The sequence below is a fragment of the Coturnix japonica genome, chromosome 19 (assembly GCF_054131305.1).
Source record: "Coturnix japonica strain WE chromosome 19, WE-NBRP24, whole genome shotgun sequence".
In the NCBI taxonomy this organism is placed as follows: domain Eukaryota; kingdom Metazoa; phylum Chordata; class Aves; order Galliformes; family Phasianidae; genus Coturnix; species Coturnix japonica.
Window position 1 is genome coordinate 10,618,680 of NC_140681.1, and position 20,598 is coordinate 10,639,277.

Below are 20,598 nucleotides of genomic sequence, written 5' to 3' on the forward strand. Positions count from 1 at the left end.
GGGCTGGCAGAGCACAGGCTGGAAGGCAGCAGTGTGACAGCAGTGCTAATGTGCTCCCTGCAGTGCTCAGTGGCTTCCCCAGAAGTGGGGCAGTGCTGTGGGTGAATGAGGAGACTTTACATGGACCATATGGGATGGGGTCACATAACCCCATGTGTAACGTGCCCGCATTAGATCACAGAGCCCACCACAGCCTGATTAGCACCCACCAAAAGAAGAGTCCAGAACACAACAATCAGAGGCAATGACCACCCGTGTTTCCTTCTATATTCAAAGCTATGCAGGGAGGATGTGATGTTTTCATGGAGGAGCTGGTTTGCTGGCATTGGTGCAGAGGGAAGTGCAGGTGGGCAGCATCAGGCTGGGCTCCCATCCTGGGGGCAGCTGGGCAACGAGTGGCTCACGCCGACAGCACGAGGAGGTCCTGGTGGGGCAGAGGGCTCGGTGTGATGTGGGGTGTTCCCATACCTGGGGATGAGGGGTGCCACAGGGCTGTGCTCACCTCAATGACGTAGATGTCAGCGTTGGTGAAGTCGATGTTCAGCAGATGTGGGAGAGGCACCCCATGGCTCAGCACAGCTGTGGGACAGCAGCATGGTTAGTATAGCCCTGCCCTCCTCCTGTCCCCCCTGACCAGCAGTGTGTTCCTCAGCTCCCCAGAGGTAGCTGAAGCACCAAAGCTTTCTCACCATTCAGGGCAGGCAGGAAGGCAGCATTGAAGACCTTGTTGATCAACGTCTCCAGCAGCGAGACCTGCAACAAGGAGAGGAATCCCTTGTGCCTCACCCTGTCCTCGGGGTGTGGGGACTCTCCTCACCCACCACTGATCCAGCTCTATTCCCAATTCATGCAAACTGCTTAGAAACAGGAGGTGCACACAGAGCAATGCAGCCCCTGCACCATGCTGAGGCTCTTCAGCTCAGGTACCAAACCCACAGTGCTGCAGTGGTGCCAAATGCTTTGGGGATCCCTACTTTGTATGTGCCCCAACATCAACTGGTGCCAGCGAGTGGGATGGTTCCCATGTCCCATTGCTATCTTTCACCACACAGATCTGTGGTCCTTTTTTCCCCCCAGAGATTGCTCATAGATCATCATTTGCTCATGGAGCAAACGCATCTGCAGAGGTGAAAGAAAGGTCCTATTAAAAATGCAACACAAACGACACTGAATAATCGGCCCTTAATTCTCCCAGCCAATCTCTAGCAGCACTTTGCTCTCTGCAGTGGATGTCACGCGTTGCTGAGGCTGCTCGTGTTCTTACATCAAAATCACCAATGGATGAAGACACCAAGGAGAGCTCAGTTCTGCAGAAGAAAGCAGAGGCAAAGTGAAGGGTGGGGGCCCATCCTACCACCACATCCCACCCCACACCAGCAGGAGCAGAGGCAGAAAGCAGCATCCTACTTCTCAAGGCCGGCGCTGATCTTCAGTTTGTTGGCCTCAACAGCAAACTGAGCCAGCAAGGACGCATCCTGCAGCCAGGGGACAGGCATGGGTTGGCCATGCAGGAGGCAGCTGCCCACTGCTGTGCTCCAACACACGTTGGCACAGCTGCCCCTCTGTACATACAATATCCAGAAGGCAGAGAAACTTCTGCACGCCGGCTGAGTGTGTGGCCACCACCTCTGCTGTAGCCTTGAGCTGGATGGCAGCTCTATCTCTCTTGAAGGTCACCACGGGTGCTTTGGGAACTGTGATTTTCAGCAGCAAGTCACACGGCTCAGGGTACGCCTTAAGAACCTGCAGCATCCAGAGGCAGAAAGCCTGTGATGACCAGGCAGAGAGAGCACACCGGGAGCAATAGGGTAAGGATGGGGCCAGCTGCCTGCTGGGCAGCATCTGCTGCTCTCAGAGATGGATTTGCTCCTATGCTGCTCCAGCTCAAGGATGTTCACCACTGAACTCAACCCAGGTGGGAGCTCAGCCACTGGGGTGCCCAAAACCCTGTGGGGAATGTCTGGTCCTGGCCATGGGGCTGCAGCAAAGGGCTTTGGTGATGGAGGCTGTACAGGGGACAAGGTGACAAACCCTTCTGTGCTTTCTGATTTCAGAACAGAGCCAAAGCTCTTCCATCAGACACATGAGATGGTGAAGCAGGGGCTGCCCTGTCTCCGGGTGCTCCTCATACTGGGATATTTGCAGTGCGTGGCAGAACCAGGACTCACCACAGGAACAAGGGCTCCAAGAGTCCACGTTGTCAGTGGTGGAAGCTCAGGAAACTGTCACAGACAAAAGGGGGAGATGTTGCATGGGGTGTGTGCTGGTTTTCAGCAGAGATCTCCTACTTTGTGATACACAAAGACCACATGATCCATCACTCTCAGAGACCAGAGATCCTGATAAATGGTGATGAGGTGCTACAGTGCTGCAAATCGAGAGCAGTTTGCTGAAACCCTGAGCTTTCTGAATGTCAGCAGCAGGCAGTTCCAGCACTCACCATGTCATTGGAGATGTCCAGGTCCAGGGCTCCTTCCTTCTGCAAGGCAGCCAGCACTGAGCTGAGGACGTTCACAGATAGGCCCAGCTGGGAGGAGCTGGTGTCTGGCATCGGCGGCAGAGGTGGCATGGGGACTCTTGGAGGTGTGGAGACTCTTTCTGGTCTTCCCAGTGGGTAATCGACCAGACCTCCTGCTACTCGTCCAACCACAGTCTGCAGTTACAGGGAAAGAAGCACGAGGCAAAAGGTTGCAGCAGTTTGCAATGTTTGCCTTTACGGTTAACTTCATGTTCCATCAATGTGAAATCTCTGCACGCATGGCCAGCTCAGATCCCATTGCATTTCCTTCTCCAGAAGCTCATGAAACGTGAACCCTGTGACGATAGCAGTGCAGGAGCAGGGCACAGAGCCAGGACCTCTGTGAGCCTCTCACAGCCCCCTCAGGTCTGATGTGTGTGACCACAAGCACAGCCCAGCAGATATACCCAAACCCCCTGTGATATCATAGAGCAGAAGGAGAAGGTGCAGGACTTACATTCAGGTCTACTTCAAGGAACTGGCTGGTCACCAGCGGCAGGCTGGACACGGTGTACTGGATGCTGCCCAGCAACCCCAGTGGCACCAGTGCTGGTGGAGGGGTTGTGGTTTAGTGGCTGCTGAAGCTCTGCAGCACAGAGCTCACCCCAAGCAGGCTCTGCCTGGACCCAAGAGCTCCATGCTGCTGGCACAGGGGCTGCAGCATCACAGCTTCAATGCAACCAGCAAGACCCAAGGGAAAGGCAGGGTGGGGGGTTCCACTACTTACAGTTGACCAGCCCCAGTTGATCATTGACAAGTCCCAGGGCAACATCAACTACTGGGCAGAGCTGTGAGGGCGATGAGAAGCTGCTTAGAGCTGAGCACAGCCCTACAGCCCTGCATCAGGTGAACCAACTGAGCTGCACCATAAAGGTCTTTCCTTCCATCTTACCAGATTAGGAAGAAGTCTATTCAGGACACCAGCCAGTAAATTATCCACAATTGGGAGCAGGCTGTGGAAAAACAAAGGACCTCCATGACAAAAAGAACCAAAAGCCTGCTGCAAGGTAAATGAGTTTTAAACAATTCCCTGTGAAATGAGTGTAGAGCAGACAGACCTCCTGGAGCAAGGCAATTGCAGCAGCACAGTGCACTGTGTATGCTCGGATTTTGCATGAGATAAGTCTAATTGGCATCCCAAAATAGCCAGTGGGGAATTTAGTGCTTCCTTTTATCTACTGGTATAGAGGCTCCTTAAATGAGCAGCAGCAGCCTCAGCCCCGTGAGCTTTTTGTGCTTCACATGCCAAATGCTTACACCTCAGAGGATCCCACACAACCCTGGGTGAAATGACCTCAAACACAGCACAAGGGACAGAAACATCCCTCAGAACATCACGCACCCTCTCAGCAGTCTGACTTTAATCCCTCCCAGGAGCGTGTTGCATTTTTCCACCACCAGTTTGGGGTAACTGGTGCCATCCATAGTCAGCCGGACCCGCGAGGTGACGTTCACTTCCACAGCGATGTCCAGCAGACCCAGGAGGCTGTAAGGGGGAGCAGAGCAGCTCAGCTCTCCACCCCCTGGCAGCCAGGCTTGCAGGGCAGTGAGGCACAGCCAGACCCACCTTCTGCCATTGAGTGCCACCCGTGTGTAGAGGTTGAGATGGAGGCCGATGCCGGGCAGGAGATGCAGGGACACCCTGGGCAGTGTCAGCTCCACGATCCTCAGCCTGCATGGATAGCAAGGGCACCCTGCTTTCTCAGCTGTTTTCCTGTTTTATCACAACCTGTGCTCTGGTTGCCTTATGACTGCTTGTCCTTGTGCTTCTGCTCAGTGCTAGGCTTCAAGAGTTAAAGCAGGAAACCTGCCAGCAGCCCAGCAGTGGGTTGGAAGCAGCGCTGATACACGGCTCCGAGCTCCCTCTATGGGAAGCAGCTTCAGGCTCCAAACCTCCTACATTTCTGAGAGGTCCTTATGCAGCCTCAGTGCCAACCCGGGGAGCCTCACAGGCACCACCAACACCAAACCATCACCACCCGATCACACCTGAGCTGCTGCACCCAACAGCACTCAGAGATATGCCACAAGCTGCACTTACCCTGTGAGCCCCTGCACCGTGCTGAGCAGGCCTCCATCCCCAAGGACACCCAGCAAGCCTCCTCCAAGGATACCAGCTGTGCCGGAGGGGCCTCCATAACCCAGCAGAGCCCCCTGCCCCTCTGCTGCACCCGGCACATCCATAGGAAGGGACCCCCTGGGGACAGACCAGCTTCTGGGAGGGGGACTGCTATAGGGATCCATCCAGGAGTCATCTCCATTGCCACGGAGACCATCACCTGCATCACTCCCTCCACCAAGGAGATCAGCACCCTCACCTCCACCTAGCAGGCCACCCGTCAGTCCCCCAACCAGCCCCCCACCACCCAGCAGGCCACCAAGCAGCCCCCCACCACCCAGCAGGCCACCAAGCAGCCCCCCACCACCCAGCAGGCCACCAAGCAGCCCCCCACCACCCAGGAGGCCCCCTCCGTGGCTGTCCTGCAGTGCTCTGCTTCCATCCATCCTGCTGATGGGCAGCTCTCCGAGGGCTCCTTGTAGGACTGCACCTTGTTGCAGGGAACCTGCAAGAGCTGGAGAGCCACAGTGGGATGAGCACAGAGTCAGGGTGTGGGTCATGGGGGTTTGTGCTCTTCATTCTGATCACTGCCTGTACCAATCTCTGCCTGTACTGTGATATTTGTACCCAAAGGGCTTGGGCACCATGTAGATGCTGGGGCAGGAGCACTGTGCCCAGGGGAACATGGAGGTGGGACAGCAAGGGGTCTGGCATAGTGACAGGGCATAGCATGGTGGCAAACCCTTAGGCAAAGGGCTCACACCTCTGCAGAGGAGCAGCCCGCAGGAGGTGCAGCCCCTAGAGAAGCAGCATCACTGCTTTGTCCCTGTCAAATGGGAGCCCTTCTGGAAGCCTGGCTACTTGACATTTCCAAAGGAAAGACTCAGGATTCATTTTGAGGAGGGGATATACATGCAACCCTCAGGCTCCTTTACCCTCCCCCTCTGACCTTGCTGGGCTGCACACCACCTCAAAACCAGGTCCCTGCTATCACACTCACCATCACTCAGAACACCTTTGTTGAGGCGGAGGACAGCATCTGTCGGCAGCTGGCTCAGGGCTGGGGACAGCAGGACATAGAGCACAACGATGTTCAGAGCCGTCAGCATGGTGTCCTTTGGTGTGGCAGGATGGGGACGCAGGGGACAGCTCACACTGCTGGCACCAGGACACCAACAGCAACCTGGGGAGGGAAACTGGGAGGAGAGGAACCCAGGAGGGGTCCTGAGGAAGGAGCACATTTTTTAGCGAATAGCAAATCTGAGCTTTAGATTTAGAATCTGAACCAAAAGCCTTCACATGCTTGAGCCCCATTCAGCAAACAGATCTGGATACACTCAAAAAAGGGTAAAGGGGGAAGGCACCTATAGTCTGCAGGCAGGATTGCTGCACAGCCACAACACCTGTGTGTTTGCTGCCACTCACACACAGCTGAGCAAAGTGCTCCTTTCCATCTCTGGTCACCGTGACATGATTTGAAACTTGCAGTGCAAAATCATTACTCATAACCCAGAGGCTGCTCCACGCTTCCCCTGCTGACTCCCACCCTGTGTGGGTGCACCACAGTTTGCACTGCAATGCAGCCTTTCAGCTCTACTTCACATCTGCTTTTCTGAGTTTTCAGCTGAATCAGAAGCACTTACCTACATTTGTGCCATGACTGGTAGCTCCCCCATGTTTGAGTTGGTTTTTTTCACTCATCAGAGCTCAGCATAAGGCTGGTGGTAAAGCTCTGCACCACCATTACCTGGCCCTATCCTGTCTCTGGTCCTCCTGCTCCACTCCTGGCCTTGGGGGGACCTTGCAGCTCACCCACCCATCACCTCCTCCCTGTGAGGAACAGGAAGGTTCTTATATAGCAAAACTGGTGCAAGGAAAGAGGAAGGATACCTGGAGTTGTATAAAGGTGGACTGGCAGGTTGAGCCCATCCAGGAGCACTTGCGGTTTTCCTGTGTTCCAGTATAAATGAGGATCTGTGCACTGGGGCAGAGTATTGTGCAATAGGCCACTGGATCCCCCCTTATCAGCAGCGCCCTTTGCCAAGAGCTCAGAGGAATGGGGAAAATCCCTGAACCCCAGGAGCACAGAGCTGCCACCAGGCCCATAGGAGATGCTGGAAAACCATCTTTTTCCATGGCTGCGTGGGCACACACAAACCATTCACACCTGCAGTTGATTTTTCAGGCCCTGCCCAGCTTTCCAACAAGCACATGGGTAGGAGCCAGACCAACCCTAGGAGATATTTAATGCTCCACCTGAGAAGCATCCTCCCAGCCCACACAGCTGCCCCAGCCCTGAAGGTTAATTCCTCCCCAAGAGAAAATACATTGCTCAGACCCAGGCTAAAGCTATCCAGTGCATCTTCCATTAACAGGGACAAAATACATCCAGAAACAAAGCAGTGGGAACACAGCTTGTGCCTGGCTCCAAAGGTGAGCAGTGGCGCTCCTTCCCAGCCCACCTTCTCTGCTCCTATTCTCCGAGCTCCCATCCAGGTTCAGCCCTGCTCCCTGTGCTCCAGGCAGACTGTTCTGCATCCACCCACAGCCCTGAGCTTCAGGAACGTGTTCCCCAAGGTGCCAGCTTACTAAATTCTTTGCCATGGGTACAGCCCTCTCTTCAAATGACTTTGCTTTTCTATGGCCGTATGGTGCAGGGGCACTGCAGAGACTTAACAGGCCCTGGCAGCTGGAGACTCACATCCAATGAATATTCAGAGAGGAATATTGACGCAGTGAAGGATTTTATTGAAAGAGCTATTTGAGAGCAACACTGATGGCTAAACAACAGCTGCGGTTCCAGACTTTGGGTGTTAGAATTGGCCACAGAAAGTCCCCCATGACATTAAGCAGCTGAGCAGCATCTCCAGACCACAGCTTGGGCTGCAGCAGGATGGACAGAGCAGAAGCAGCCTTGTCTCTGGGACCACAGTGATAACCTGAGATGGTGCTCAGGAGAAAATAAAGACGAAGCAATTGGGGATGGCCGGAGCTCTCAGGGAATCGTCTGTCTCATCTCAGGAGCGAAATGGAGGTTCCTCTGGTATGAGCTGGTTTAGAGCTCTCTGCTCTGGTTGATCACAAAAGTGTTCTGCCAGGAAGAAGGACAAAAATGAGTCGGTGTTCTCCCTTGGGTTTCCCCAACTCTTCCCTACACCCCACCAGCCCAGCTTTGCACAGTGGGGCCCTGCAGGAGGAACAGCAGCTCCTCAGGATGGGGCCAGCACAGATGTGAGTCTTACATCAGCCACATCCACCTGGCCGTTCTCAAAACTGGTGTTGAAGACGTTGGGCAGTGGGATCCCCATCCCCACAGCATCTGCAAGAGCAAGAGAGAAGCTCATTAGAGATGAAACCCCAGAAGTGCCAGCTGGGGAGGGGGCTATGGGCTGGAAAGGGGGGGGTTCACCCCCGCCATACTGTTAATGGCAGGCACGTATGCAGCTGCAAGGATGTTCTTCACCCATCCTTCAAGCCGGGAGACCTGCAGTGGGAGGAGGGACAAGTCAGAGCCAGAGTGGAGGTGATGGGGAGAGCTGAGCTCTGCACCGTGTACTTACATCGATGGAGCCGAGCTGTGAGGATGCCAGTCTGAGATTGACCCTGCAAAAGAGAAAAACAAGGAGTGCCACCAGAGTGGCTGCCACTGAGCGTTCTGAGCTGTGCTCACACCCTATTTGGTCCAGGAGTTTTCCTATCCTAGAATTTTTTCCTATCCTATCCACACAAAGGTAGAAGGGAAACAACTCCAAAGTCTCTCCTGACTTCAGACAAGCTCTTCATCTGAGGCTGGCACTGGGGCAGCTCTGAGCCCTTCACACCCACATCACAGCCCCATTACCCATGGTCAGATCCAGCCCCTGTATCCCCAGCAGGTCTCACCTCTCTACAGCCAGAGCAGTGTGCAGATGGCCACCAGAGACAGATGGGGTGATGTCCAGCACGATATCCTGCCATTGTGACAACAGAAAAAAAGAAGTTATTTCCCCTCAGAGAAAACCCAGGATATTTGGAAGTGACTCAGGCCATGAAAAAAACACCTGTCTGTGCTTAGAAATAACATCTTTTGGACAGATGGCATCACAGATATCCCCCCAGGATATGGAGTTATTCATCAGTTTCACCTGCTCAGTTACAGCATAGCAGCAGGGCTGGGCAGTGCACTCATGGTGTGCAGGGGAGGCAGTGGCTCTGGGCACTCACCGAGTCCAGGGTGAAGAGGGTCTGTGGGGGGAAGCCGGGGCGGTGTGCGAGGACATCGATGGCTGCTCGCAGAGTGGCAGTGGCCTTCCCATCCCTCAGGGCTACCACTGGTGTGTCAGCCAGGCGCACACGCAGTGCCAGGGGCAGCGACCCAGGCAATACGGTGCTGAGCTGGAGGGAGAGATGCGGTCAGAGCCATGGCATGTCGGGGGTTGGGATTTCAGAAACACAGATATCACCGATACTACAAAGGGGGCTGACCTGGGGGAAGGCTGAGAGCAGGGCTGAGGTGGTCAGTGGGATGCTGCTGGGAACCTGTAGGAGAGGTGATGGGGGTCAGTCTGGGTGGGGGGCTGTGGGAGCACCCCTGATCCCTGCCCTGACCTACCGCTGAGCTGGAGATGTCCATGCTGAAGGCTCCCTGCCGCTGTGCCAATGCCAGCACAGCACCCAGCACACCTTGAGACAGCCCCAGCTGTGCACCAGGACCTGCAGCTGGTGGCAGAGTGATGGGCATCGACAGACCTCCTGTTTGCTCCACCACGTTGCCCTGTGCATCCCTGAGGAGGAGCTGCAGGGACAGAGCAGGGCAGGAGGTTGACACGAGCGGTGCCACCCATGTCATTAATCAACACCCCAATAATCAATGCACTGCTGCTTTCGACTGCTCTGGCACAGGCAGTGGTTGCATTTGCTGCAGCTCTCTGTGTAAAACTCTGTGACACCCGTTGATCAGGAAGACACACTGACAATCCTTCTTGTGCAATTATAATCCCTATTAATTACATTCCCAACTTTTACAAACCACTTACAAATGGGACCTTTTTATAAATGGCGACCCATTGCTCCTGTACAAAATGCTAACATGGGGCTTTTCTAATGAACGACACCGTGAGCGCTGCAATTATGCTTAATTAGCCAGCGTCCAGCTGGTCTGATTCATGGTGCCCTCAAGGATCAGCAAATATGGAACTGACATAGACCCAGCGGTGGCAGGAGCACGGAGCTGGCTGTGCTGTGCTGCTCTGTGAACACCCTGCCATAGAGCTGTGTACCAGCACTCCTCCACAAGCAACCACCCCATAGAGGTCAATTACCCAAACCCAACGACTCAAAGGCAGCACTTACGTTCAGATCCAGCTGGATGGACTTGTCACCAATGATGGGAAGGGAGGACAGAGTGTACTGGAGGTTTCCCAGAGCTCCCAGAGGGAGCACGGCTGCAAGACACATGGAGGAGGTCTTCTAACCCACAAGGAAGAGCTGCTCACAAGTACTGTGGTCCCCAAAGACCCAGTACTGTAGGCAGCCCCTGCTTGCAGCCAGCCCAGCCAGACAAGGGGCTGTGAGCACCATTCTGCAGCAAAAACTGCTAAGTGCAGGGCAGACCTCAGTGGGGCACATGGATGGGAGGGGGCTGCCAGCACTTACAGGTAACAGAGCCCAGCAATGAGTTCACGACGCCCAACACGGTGTCAACGATGGGGCACAGCTGGGGAAGCAGAAGGGTGTCAGGGCCCCCAGCACACAGCAGCATAGCTGCATGGTGTCATCGGGGCTGGGGGCTCATCACCCCCTCCTGCTCACACTGGGGTTGCATGCGTCTGGGGCAGGGCTCAGCATTGCCACAGGTGTACAGGGGCCATCACATGAGCACATTGCTCACGTTCCAGGGGCCGTGGTGGCAGTGGGGCTGGGTGTCCCGGGTGAGCCTGCAGCTGTGCAAACAGCCCTGCCACCCACAGCAATGACATTCCTCACCCAGACTTACCAGCCTGGGCAGCACGTTCCCAAGGACACTCTTTAAGGTTTTTTCTACAAGTGGCACTTTGGGTCTGGGTAACAGGAAAACAGGAAACAAAACAAGAGAAAGGTGAGAAAATAAGCTAGAAAATAAGTGTACTTTGAACAAGAGAAATATGAGGCCATCCAGGGTTGCACATCAGTGCCAAAATATCAATCAAAACTCCCCTACAGACCTACCCAACACGGATAGTGATGTCTCCAAGAAGGGTCTTGCAGTCTTCAACCACCAGCCTGAGAGCCCCTGACTTGTCTTGGGCCAGCCGCACTCTTGCAGTGATGTTTGCTTCTACCTGGAGCTGGAGCAGACTGCCCACAGCGCTGCACAGCCCAAGGGGACACATCTCAGAAGGTGCCATCTGCTTTCCAACAAGATGATGCAGCCGCTACCCTGTTCTATGCCCCCAGTGAATGCTCCTTACCCATTGCCATCTATCAGCAGCTGGGTGTAGATATTCAGCTCGAGACCAATTCCTGGCAGGAAGCGCAGAGTTATTTTGGGGAGAGTGATGTTCACAATTCTCAACCTGGAGTTGGAACAAGGAAAGGCAGTAAATAAAGTATTTCCTACTTCTTACTTCCCAGGGGTCCTCTCGGCCCCCAGTGCTGTGGTCACACAGCTGGGATCTTGGGGTCCCCTACAGCCTGGGCCAGTGGGGCTCCTTTTCAGTCAGGGCCAGCTCATGATAAGCACATGCAGCCTCATGGCAGAAACCCCCAACTTCTCAACCTTCATTTATGAACTTGCCCAAAGAGGAGGAGGTAGGTGCTATGTCCAGACCACAGACATGGCCAATAATGGAGATCTGCTCAGAGGCACATCTACCACTCTCACTTACCCTGTGAGTCCTTGCACGGTGCCCAGCAGACCATCCTTGCCAAGAAGACCTCCTCCAAGAAGTGAGCCTTGACCCTGGTTACCAGTTCCTCCAAGGAGACCACCAAGGAGACCACCCCCAAGGCCATCACCACCAAGGAGACCACCAACAGGTCCAGCAGCGCCATCTCCTCCAAGGAGACCACCACCAAGGAGACCACCAACAGGTCCAGCAGCTCCATCTCCTCCAAGAAGACCACCACCAAGGAGACCACCAACAGGTCCAGCAGCACCATCTCCTCCAAGGAGACCACCACCAAGGAGACCACCAGCAGGTCCATCGCCGCCAACAAGACCACCCACAAGACCACCATCACTGCCGAGGATACCACCAACAGGTCCACCACCTCCAAGGAGACCACCCACAAGACCATCACCACCTAGGATACCACCAACAAGTCCATCGCCACCAAGCAGACCACCAAGAAGTCCATTGCCACCAAGTAGACCACCAAGAAGTCCATCGGGGCCAAGCAGACCACCCAGTAGCCCCTGGAGAAGGTTTCCGTTGGCTAGTGACCCTGTAATGGCTGAAGAAATAGATGAGAAGTCACTGTGAGCCTTGCACACCCAGCACACAAATATTCTGTGTCAGCCTGGCTGATCATCTCTGCCCCTTTTTCTCCCTTTTATACAACAGGGGTGATGCTCCAGCCTCTGCACAGCATCTTAAGTGCCATGTTCAAAGTGCTTTAAACAAATGCATTGTCACTGCAGCCTGAACAGATCTGAATCAGATTCTGATTTTCTGAATGTGGTCAAGAGACAGAAAGAGCAGAAGTGGCCCCAAAATGAAGATAAATCCTTACAAACACTTACCATTTTCTAGCACACCTTTATCCAACCTGGCAGACACTGGGGCACTGCCAAGAAGTCCTTCAGAAGAGGTGAGCAGGCCACAAGTGAGGAAAACCACCCAGAGCACACCCATCTTCAGTCCTGGTTAAGTGGAGGAAGAAGTTGATATTAGGGTAGTGTTCGACAGTGAGCACCAGCTGATGGCTGCAGGAAACAGGAGGAGAAAGAAGAATAGAAAAGGAGGAATGACTTTCAGGGAACACAAAAGCAGAGAGAAAGCTCCTGGCATCGCTTCACCTCCTGCTGCAGGCAAGAATAACAGTTTTTGTTAAAAAGTCCACAGTCGTAAGCTAACATCAAGGCCTCCCCTTTGGGAAGCACTGAGGTTTGCAGAAGCAGAAGCTACGAGCATGCTGTTTAAGGAACGATTTTGCTCTTACCTGACTGATCTCTGCAGAGCAAGGATGTCTCTAGCCACTGCCCCTGCCTTCTGCAGATGACCCCCAGCATGCATCCTTATATACAGAACTTTTCAGAAGGAATGAGGCAAACGATGTCAACGAGGGCATCCAGAAGAATTAGAGGGGAGCAAAACAAACAAGACATGGTTTCTGATGACTTCCACTGCAAATATTTCCTTACAGACATTAGGAGTTGGGTAAATTATTGAGCAACGAGCAATAGGTGCAGCAGCAAACTTCAGTCCAATGCTGGGTGCCAGTGCTCATGGGATGTGCACACACTGCTGCTGGATAGAACAGTTTAATTTGGGGCTCTATCAAGATGTGGATGTGGCTGTAAAGTCATGCCCAGGTAAAATACTCTTTTTTTTTCCATATGAAATTTAGCCCTTGACTGGAAGCTGTGTCAAAACACCAGGTAACCGTGCACTTATGTTAGGGATGTTAAGGAAAAGCCATACAGCACCCATCCCAATGCCATGGCAGTCCATGGGGCTGGTATCAGAACTGGGTATTCATCGTGTCTGAAAGGCAAGACCTGATGTGCCTACAGCCTGTGGCCTTACCCAGCACTTACCAACAGTGACTTGAATGGCTCAGAACATATTTGGTAGTTGTCCCCTCACTACTGGCTCCAGCATTTTGGAGCTGCTCCTCGAGCTGCACCACAGCAGCAGCTTTGGGGCAGTACAGAACAGTCCTCTGGGGGCTGCAGACCCACACAGCCCCACTGCAGGCCTGCACCTTGCACCCTGCTCCTGGGAAAGGTCACAACATCCAGCCCAGGGGACAGCTGTGAACTATTCACTCTGCTGCGGTGATGATTAAGGACAGGGTTAGACGGGCTGATCCCCAGCGTGGAGGAGTAATAGCCCAGAAAAATGCTTGCTCAGAGTTAATACTTTCTGCAAACTTGGAAATAAGTATTTCCAGGAGATTAGCCAGCTTCTGTCACACGTTAATTCCAGCTTTAAGAAATACCTTAGCTAGGGGCCAAGGAGGGGATGACAAAGGTGCCAAAGTACTTATGGAGCTGTCATTGTGCCGCAACCCGATCGGTCAGACACCCCCGGAGCACAAAGCCGGGCTGTCACTGCCAGATCGTGGCATTTGATATGATGGAAGAGAGTGTTAACAAGATGGTATCACGTTGTCATCCCTCCTGAAACGCTTTACTCTTTGGGCAATCAATCATGCTGGGAAGGCTGACCGACCGTAAAGAAAGACCCAATGATGGTCAACACGAGGTGCTGGGTGTTGGGGAATAGCTCCTGTGCAGTGACCTTTCAGACCTGACTGCAACGGGGCTTCGCACCGCTGAACGCAGAGGTCTCTGACGACCAAATATTTTAGATAAACCAATGCAGGTTCCCATAAAGAGAATGACATCTCAAGGTCCAGCTCTCACTGAAGTGATTCTTAAAGCCTGCAGAACCCGGAGCCAAATCAGCATGGGAAGGCAGACGCACAGAGTAAAGCAGAACAAAGGGAGAAGGAAAAGGATGAATATCTCTTGGATCAGTGGGGAGGTGAGAGGTGAGGGTGGGCAGCAGCAACCCCAACCAGCCATAGAGATCTTGACGTGAGCAGAGCAGGCATCAACTGGAGGTGGGCAATACTATGACCATGGGGAAATGGGCTACTGGGACTGCAACAGCTTTAGGGTGACAGGTGGAGCTGGTGGCAGCACTTGGGTTGCCCTCACCACTGGGGTGAGGACCCCCATCTCCAACCCCTTTTGCCCCAGCTCAGAGAGAATTGCATTGTCCCCAGTTCAAGAAGGGGCCCAATGGCTCTGAGCTGCACCCAGCAGCTGTCCCAGGCTGCAATGGGTTACGTGATAGCACTGCCTGGCACTGTATCACATGCTTTATGGCAAGCTAAATGGGTGCCACCTGAGATGCACAGCTCTGGTTTCTCCTTGGAGAGAGTTACGTCCAGATCTGTATTTCATCTTAGAGAAATCCAAACCCAAAGGCTTTGGTCCTGGATTAGCTAACGCAAGAACAATAAGGAAGATATCTGCTTTTTTTAAATGGGTTTGGACTTGGGAATGTTTGCATGGCACTGAGGAGGGCAGGAACTGTAACAGCACCATAACAGTCCTCATGGGGAGCACTGAGCCCATTCCCCCCAAGCACCCAGCACCACACAGGGGAAAAATGGGGCTTTCAGAGCCAGCATTGCATCATGGTGCCCTCTGGGACAATTTCCTAAAAAAGCAATGATTTTTTTTTGTCAAATACAATCTGAATTCCACACAGGTCACCTGACACTGGGAACAAATGTTCAACTCACGTTGTTTCTATGAAATGGGGATCGAAGCCATTTATTGACCTCCTAATGACAGGTATTATCCAGCAATAAGTGAGCAATATGCTCGGCATCAATACCTGCACTGCAGCCGATGGCTGTGGCAGGAGGTGCTCCTGAAATACTAAAACACACCATAGCTCACCCCGCTGTGCCCCTAAATTCCAACCCATATCTCCTCTGGAACACCCAGCAGTACCAGAGTCCATCACTGGGCAACATGCTGTCTTTATTTTAGCTCAGAGTCAAAACACTGAAAAGCCAAGGGGAGAGCAAGAAGCTCCCAGGAGTGCAGCCATCCCTCCCCGTGCATCAGGGCTCCACCACAGGCACTTCCAGCACCAGCCCATCCTGTGGGTTCAAGAGGAAAAGCAACAGGCAGAGCTCCATCACTCCAATATAGTCAGTGTGGAGAATGAGGGCTCGGCCACCTGGGGTGCCCAGATCCCCACACCATGCCTACCTGTATCTGCCTGAGCTCCACACGCTGGTACGGGGTGCCCAGCAGTGGGGGCAGTGGGACCCCTCCTCGCAGTGCTCCTGCAAGTGGTGGGGGGGTTGTCAGGGGCAGAACGTGGGCACCAGACCCAGGGGACAGCAGGCAGTGCTGACATGCTGGGTTGGGTACAGCAGCACAAATGAGATCCTGTCCCTTGGCATACTTTCCATAGGACATTCAGCAGATGAAGGGATGCTCTATGGCAGGCTGCTTTAATCATGTTTTACCATGGGATAACTGCTCCACCAGCAGCTTTCCAGTGCCCATCACTCTCTGCGCCCCCCCTGGGCAAGGCCAACCAGCCAATACCACTTCCAAAAGCAGATAACAACAGGCTATGGGCAAAGAAATGAGGACCATTTTCCCTGTGCACAACACGAGCCCTCCGATGAAGCCGTAGCGTGCTTACTGTTGATGGATGGCACGTAAGCCACATGAATAATGTCTGCCAGGACTCCCCTCAGCGGCAGCACCTGGAACACAGCGTGGTGATGGACGTAGCCCATCTTTCCCAATGCCAGCAGCCTCACCTGTCAGGCTCCCTTCCATTAATTCCCCTGGTGAGGCCTCAAATCACAGGAAAATTGCACAGCCCCCCCCTGCTACCCTGAGATGAATGGGAACATTTGAGAATTTCTAAATTTCATTGCAAGCTGCCAGAAAGGCTCTTCTTCCCCACACCTGCAGCACTGTGGGTACCCAGTGCCTCCTCCTCACCACCCGGCCCCATGCAGACATTGTGCTCAAACCCAGACCACAAAGCAGAGCCGTGCCCACACCCTGCAGGACTCACATTGAATGCACCGATGGAGGAGTTCACCATGGCCACATGGGACAGGCTGTGGGGACAGGAGCATGGGGTCACTGCCCTGCCCTGCAGCTCTCCTTCAGCTTCAGCTCATACCCCTCCTATACCCCCATAGCTGCTAGTATCAACCACTAAAAACCCATGCGGAGAGATGGAAGTGCACCTGTTTAGGTGCAAGACACATTGCTTTCCAGCACCATTGCCCCTCTGCAGCATTGCCCCACTGCAGCATTGTCTCTTGATGGCACTGGGCAGACAGAGCTGAGCTGTTACCTGTGCAGTGTCAGGGAGAACTGCAGCCTCTCTTCTGTGACAGCAAACCGCACACCCAGCTCAGAGTGCTGCAGGGAGGAAAGGGGAGCGGGTCCCCTGTGTGATATGTGTGTGTACAAGCAGGTCCCCAGCATCAGCTCCAGCCCCTCACCCACACCTCCTGCTGCCCCTCTGCAGTAGTGACCACATCACACCAACACTGCCAAAGGCTTCAGCTCACCACATCCAGGACAAAGAGGGATCCAGGAGCAGAGCCAGGACTGGAAGCCCAGAACTCAGCAGAGCTGAAGAGGTGCACGGTGCTTTTCTCCCGGGTTATTGACACCAGCGGTGGTTGCGTCTCTTGCATTTCAATCACCACTGGCTGTGATGGAGGCAGCATGCTGGAGACCTGGGGAAAACCAAGCAGAGGGTGACATTCCCATTTCTTCCCAGCTCTCCGCCCTGGAGGCTGCTGAGCATCAGGGCCATTCACCAAAGTCCATGGTGATGCTGCTCATCAGTGTTATTCATACCACTTTTGCTAATGAAACACAAAAAGCACCAAACTGACTTGCATCATCAATGGCCTGAGATGGCCAGAGAGCAGCAGGACTGCACAAAGTCCACCCACCTCAGGAATGAGGTCTCTCAATGTTGTGGTCACCAGCGGGAGAAGCCCCAGAACCTATTGAGGACATCACAGGGATGTAAGGCATGTAAGCTGGGATGATCAATGTGGGGAAGGGCTGCAGAAGGCAGCAGCCCTGTGGTGTAACCCCACCATGCCATTGGTGATGTTCAGGCCGAAGAATGTCTGCATGATGGAGAGCTCAGCACTCAGGAAGCTCGCAGCCAAGATGAGCTGAGTGGCTGCTTCCCTCTTTGGTGGCAGAGAAGTGAGAGGTGGCAGATCTGAGGGCAGGGCAACCTCCTCTCCCTCCTTGTTGTGGAGAGTGGCCTGGAAGGGCCCACAGACAAAGCCATGTCAGCACAGATCCTCTTCCAGGGTCTGTATTTGGCCCATGCATAGTGGATCGGGTGCATCTGACCTTCAGCTCCAGCTGGATGAAATCTTCTCTCACCATGGGGGTGTTCAGCAGGGCGTATTGGAGCATCCCAGCGTTCCCAAGAGGGATTGCATCTGCAGGAAGGCAGGGGAGCTTAGCAGGGACACATGTGGCCCCAGTCGGGAGTGACCGAGTCCAACACAGGTGTGGGGGTGGGATGGACACAAGGGCTTAATGGGAGGGGGGTTGTGGATGGAGAGGTGGCCAGGTGGGTGGATGCATGGACAACTTACACATCATGGAGGCAAACTTTGCATTCATGAGCTCGAGCAACATGTCCATGGCTGGACACAGCTGGAATGTGAAAAGAGAGCTGTGAGAGCACCATGTACAGCAGCTCCTACCCCAAAGCATTGGCACCCTCTGCTCCTAATTACCCCAACAGATTCACCTTGGCTGATTTATGCCCAAATCCAGCATCTACACACACACACACACCAGCTGATCCACTCACTTCTACCAGAGCAGTGAGCAGCAGCAGAGCAGGACCAGGGGTAAGAGCACACCAAGGAGATGCTGTGCAGCACCAGGCAGCACTCACCAGGCCATGCAGTGCTCTCCGGAGGGTGCTATCCAGGAACTTGCTCATGATCAGGGGCAGCATGCTGGGCAAAGAGAACACACCATCAACCAGCAGAGCCACAAAGCAGTGTGTGCTGACTGTAGAGTGATGCATCAGGAAGTCAGGTGCTAAGGACACCCAGCTGGCATGGTGTGCAGTGGGAGGTATTTCCCTACATAGAAAGCTTTTCTCAGGAACACCATTAGCTTTAAACAAGTTAAAGGCTCGAGGCCTGAAAGCAGCAAAGCATTTCCACAAGGACTTTAGCCAAAAATGGGTGCTGCATGGAATGACCATGGATTCAACCATAAAACAACTGGGGTTTCATACTGAAAAAAAAAGCAAGGCCTTCAATAAATGAATATTTGTAGTGAAAAGAGCCTGAGCTCTATAGAACCCCATTCCTGGGCACTGACCCCCCTCACCGGTGGGGCAGGTTGGCCCAGCTGTGGAGCAGTGCCACGTGGCAGCGCCTGGCACTGAGCCGTGGGTAGCCCTGCATGTCCTGCTCCATCCGACTGCTGGTGCTCAGGTTGGCAGCCATTGGGATCTCCATTTTTCCTCCTGCAAAGCTGCACAGGACAGAGCATCATCAGCACAGGATAGCCACCCCCCCCAGCAGCCAGCAGCCCCTGCATGTGCCATTCCCCCACCTTTTCCCTGTAAGGGTCAACCGGACCGGCACAGCCATGGACACCCCCACAGTGGGTGTGAGCCACAGTGCTACCTCTGTGGCACGGAGCTCCATCACCTTCAGCCTGGGGGAAAAGAGAGGAAAAACACAGGGAAAGGGGCACTGCTGGACAGCAATCCTCCCACCCCCCAAAGCTGGAAGCAAAAGCCAACAAGCTTTGTTGCCTTTAAGTTATGGTTTCCCCTTTGCAGACACAGCCATGCAGAAAATCACCGCCTTTAATATCACGCTTGTTAGCAGGGAGTGATTTGTTTCTGCCTCCGGGCTGACACTTCCAAACCTTCTGCTTTTATTTTGTGCTTTCCAGATTCAGGCTCCCGGTGAAAGGCTGCTGAGCATCACTCACCCAGAGATGCCTTTGATGGGTTTCGTGGTTGCCTTGTTTTTTGTCACTCCCTCTACCAGCTTCTGGAGAACATCACTCTCATTCAGCACGGTGGAGACCGCTGGAATATTCACACAAGGGGCTCAGCACTGCTGCCCCAGGGTGGGGGGACACAGTGCTGGCACAGAGGGAACTCATCACCTCCATAGAACAGGGCTGGTAACACATCCCTGCCTCAGCTTACCACGGCTGATGGTTCCAGCATCCATCCTAAGGATGGCCTCTGGGCCCCCAGCACTTTGTGATGCTGACAGGCAGCCCCCCAGCAGCAAAATACACCACAGCATGGTCATGGATGGCACAAAGAAGCAATCAGCTGGAGGCAGCTCCCACCAGCCTTTATATACAGAGCTCTGGCTTAGAAAAAGGAGAAAGCAACAGATTAAGGAGCTGGGTAATTACTGCGATGGAAAACTAATCCCTCGGTGATTCTACCATCTTCCAACACAAATAATTTCACCAGTAACCTGAAGGTCGGGGTAAGCACCGGAGCTGCAGTGTTGGGTGGAGCTCCTGACTCTATTGCTCAACACTCAGGAAGGGCCCACAGAGCTTCCCATGTGGCATCTGAAAGAGAAAAACTGATCTGCTTGGCTGAGAAAGGAGATGGTGAATTGCATGTGGCTCCTGCAAGTGCCAGGGGAGGACCTGGGGGCAGTAGGAAAACCACAGGCAGGATGTGGCTGTTCCTGTGGCACCCAGAGCCTGCCCTGCTGGGATCCTGCAGCACCACGGAATTTATTTCTTCTCTTCATCTCCATATAAAACATGTCACGGGGCTTAATCTGTCGTTACCTCCCGCCGTGATATACTCAGTGGCTCTAAGTGCAGGCAGGGAGATTTACATCTCATCTAACAGGAGCGCAGGATTTATAGATGACTCCCATTGAGGAGCCCATCACACCAGAGAAACCTTTGTGCTGATGGAAGCTGACATCTCATTAAGCCTCCACAGGGACTGCCAGGTCCAGAGCAGCTCTTGAGGAGCAGAACACCCACATGTAAAGCACCACAGCACCCTCCTGTCCCATCAGCTCAGCCCCATGTACTTGTGCCCCTCTAGATGATGGTGACACCACAAATACATCCCCAGTGTTGTTGGGGTTACTGATGCTGCATTAAGGCTGAGCAGCCCCTCCGGCAGTGGCTGTGTCTCCAAGTTGGGAGCTGGGACCTTTCTTTGTGCTATCAGTGGCCCCACAATGGAGGCAAACTGCCCGAACACCTGCAGCTCCAAATGTCACCCTGCTGGGTCGATGGCCAGTGTAACCAGGTCTGTGGGAAACAATAAAAATG

The 20,598-nt window shown here is 53.7% G+C and overlaps 3 protein-coding genes across 3 annotated transcripts; all 3 read right to left on the reverse strand.

The window, feature by feature from the left end:
* Nucleotides 1-235: 235 nt before the first annotated feature.
* On the reverse strand, nt 236-6,712 carry BPIFB4 (BPI fold containing family B member 4). The gene is made up of 16 exons (XM_015882047.3): nt 6,468-6,712; nt 5,578-5,773; nt 4,560-5,091; nt 4,086-4,190; nt 3,861-4,004; nt 3,411-3,471; nt 3,246-3,306; nt 2,976-3,067; nt 2,441-2,653; nt 2,169-2,222; nt 1,573-1,743; nt 1,408-1,475; nt 1,265-1,307; nt 690-753; nt 503-579; nt 236-424 (listed from the first exon to the last, which is right to left on the reverse strand). Exons 1-16 carry the CDS (start codon nt 6,681-6,683, stop codon nt 401-403), a joined length of 2,121 nt encoding a protein of 706 aa, XP_015737533.3. The 5' UTR covers nt 6,684-6,712; the 3' UTR covers nt 236-400.
* Nucleotides 6,713-7,304: 592 nt separating this feature from the next.
* LOC107323198 (BPI fold-containing family B member 3-like) lies at nt 7,305-13,531 on the reverse strand. Its single transcript, XM_015882048.3, has 16 exons — nt 12,699-13,531; nt 12,280-12,399; nt 11,423-11,990; nt 11,006-11,110; nt 10,764-10,904; nt 10,552-10,615; nt 10,212-10,272; nt 9,909-10,000; nt 9,169-9,351; nt 9,042-9,095; nt 8,781-8,951; nt 8,460-8,527; nt 8,138-8,180; nt 7,998-8,061; nt 7,820-7,896; nt 7,305-7,668 (listed from the first exon to the last, which is right to left on the reverse strand). Exons 1-16 carry the CDS (start codon nt 12,766-12,768, stop codon nt 7,633-7,635), a joined length of 1,917 nt encoding a protein of 638 aa, XP_015737534.2. The 5' UTR covers nt 12,769-13,531; the 3' UTR covers nt 7,305-7,632.
* A 1,709-nt stretch (nt 13,532-15,240) lies between these two features.
* On the reverse strand, nt 15,241-20,592 carry BPIFB6 (BPI fold containing family B member 6). The gene is made up of 15 exons (XM_085520420.1): nt 19,487-20,592; nt 19,264-19,363; nt 18,877-18,981; nt 18,649-18,795; nt 18,203-18,266; nt 17,895-17,955; nt 17,644-17,735; nt 17,376-17,552; nt 17,226-17,279; nt 16,833-17,003; nt 16,613-16,680; nt 16,325-16,370; nt 15,941-16,004; nt 15,496-15,572; nt 15,241-15,383 (listed from the first exon to the last, which is right to left on the reverse strand). The coding sequence occupies exons 1-15, from the start codon at nt 19,593-19,595 to the stop codon at nt 15,345-15,347; spliced, it is 1,374 nt and encodes a 457-aa protein (XP_085376546.1). The 5' UTR covers nt 19,596-20,592; the 3' UTR covers nt 15,241-15,344.
* Nucleotides 20,593-20,598: the final 6 nt, after the last annotated feature.

Bases quoted from the DNA above. Each gene is read 5' to 3' on its own strand.
- LOC107323198 (XM_015882048.3), bottom strand. From the start codon at position 12,768: ATGCTGGGGGTCATCTGCAGAAGGCAGGGGCAGTGGCTAGAGACATCC. The intron at 12,400-12,698 runs GTAAGAGCAAAA...CCACTTAACCAG, and splicing joins GCTCTGCAGAGATCAGTCAG to GACTGAAGATGGGTGTGCTC. The intron at 10,273-10,551 runs GTAAGTCTGGGT...CTGCTTCCCCAG, and splicing joins GGAACGTGCTGCCCAGGCTG to CTGTGCCCCATCGTTGACAC.
- BPIFB4 (XM_015882047.3), bottom strand. From the start codon at position 6,683: ATGGGCCTGGTGGCAGCTCTGTGCTCCTGGGGTTCAGGGATTTTCCCC. The intron at 4,005-4,085 runs GTGGGTCTGGCT...TCCCCCTTACAG, and splicing joins GTGGCACTCAATGGCAGAAG to CCTCCTGGGTCTGCTGGACA. The intron at 425-502 runs GTGAGCACAGCC...CTGCCCCACCAG, and splicing joins CTGACATCTACGTCATTGAG to GACCTCCTCGTGCTGTCGGC.
- BPIFB6 (XM_085520420.1), bottom strand. From the start codon at position 19,595: ATGACCATGCTGTGGTGTATTTTGCTGCTGGGGGGCTGCCTGTCAGCA. The intron at 18,267-18,648 runs GTGAGGGGGGTC...CTCTTTGCCCAG, and splicing joins TGGGCCAACCTGCCCCACCG to CATGCTGCCCCTGATCATGA. The intron at 17,004-17,225 runs GTGGGTGGACTT...GGTTTTCCCCAG, and splicing joins TGAGAGACCTCATTCCTGAG to GTCTCCAGCATGCTGCCTCC.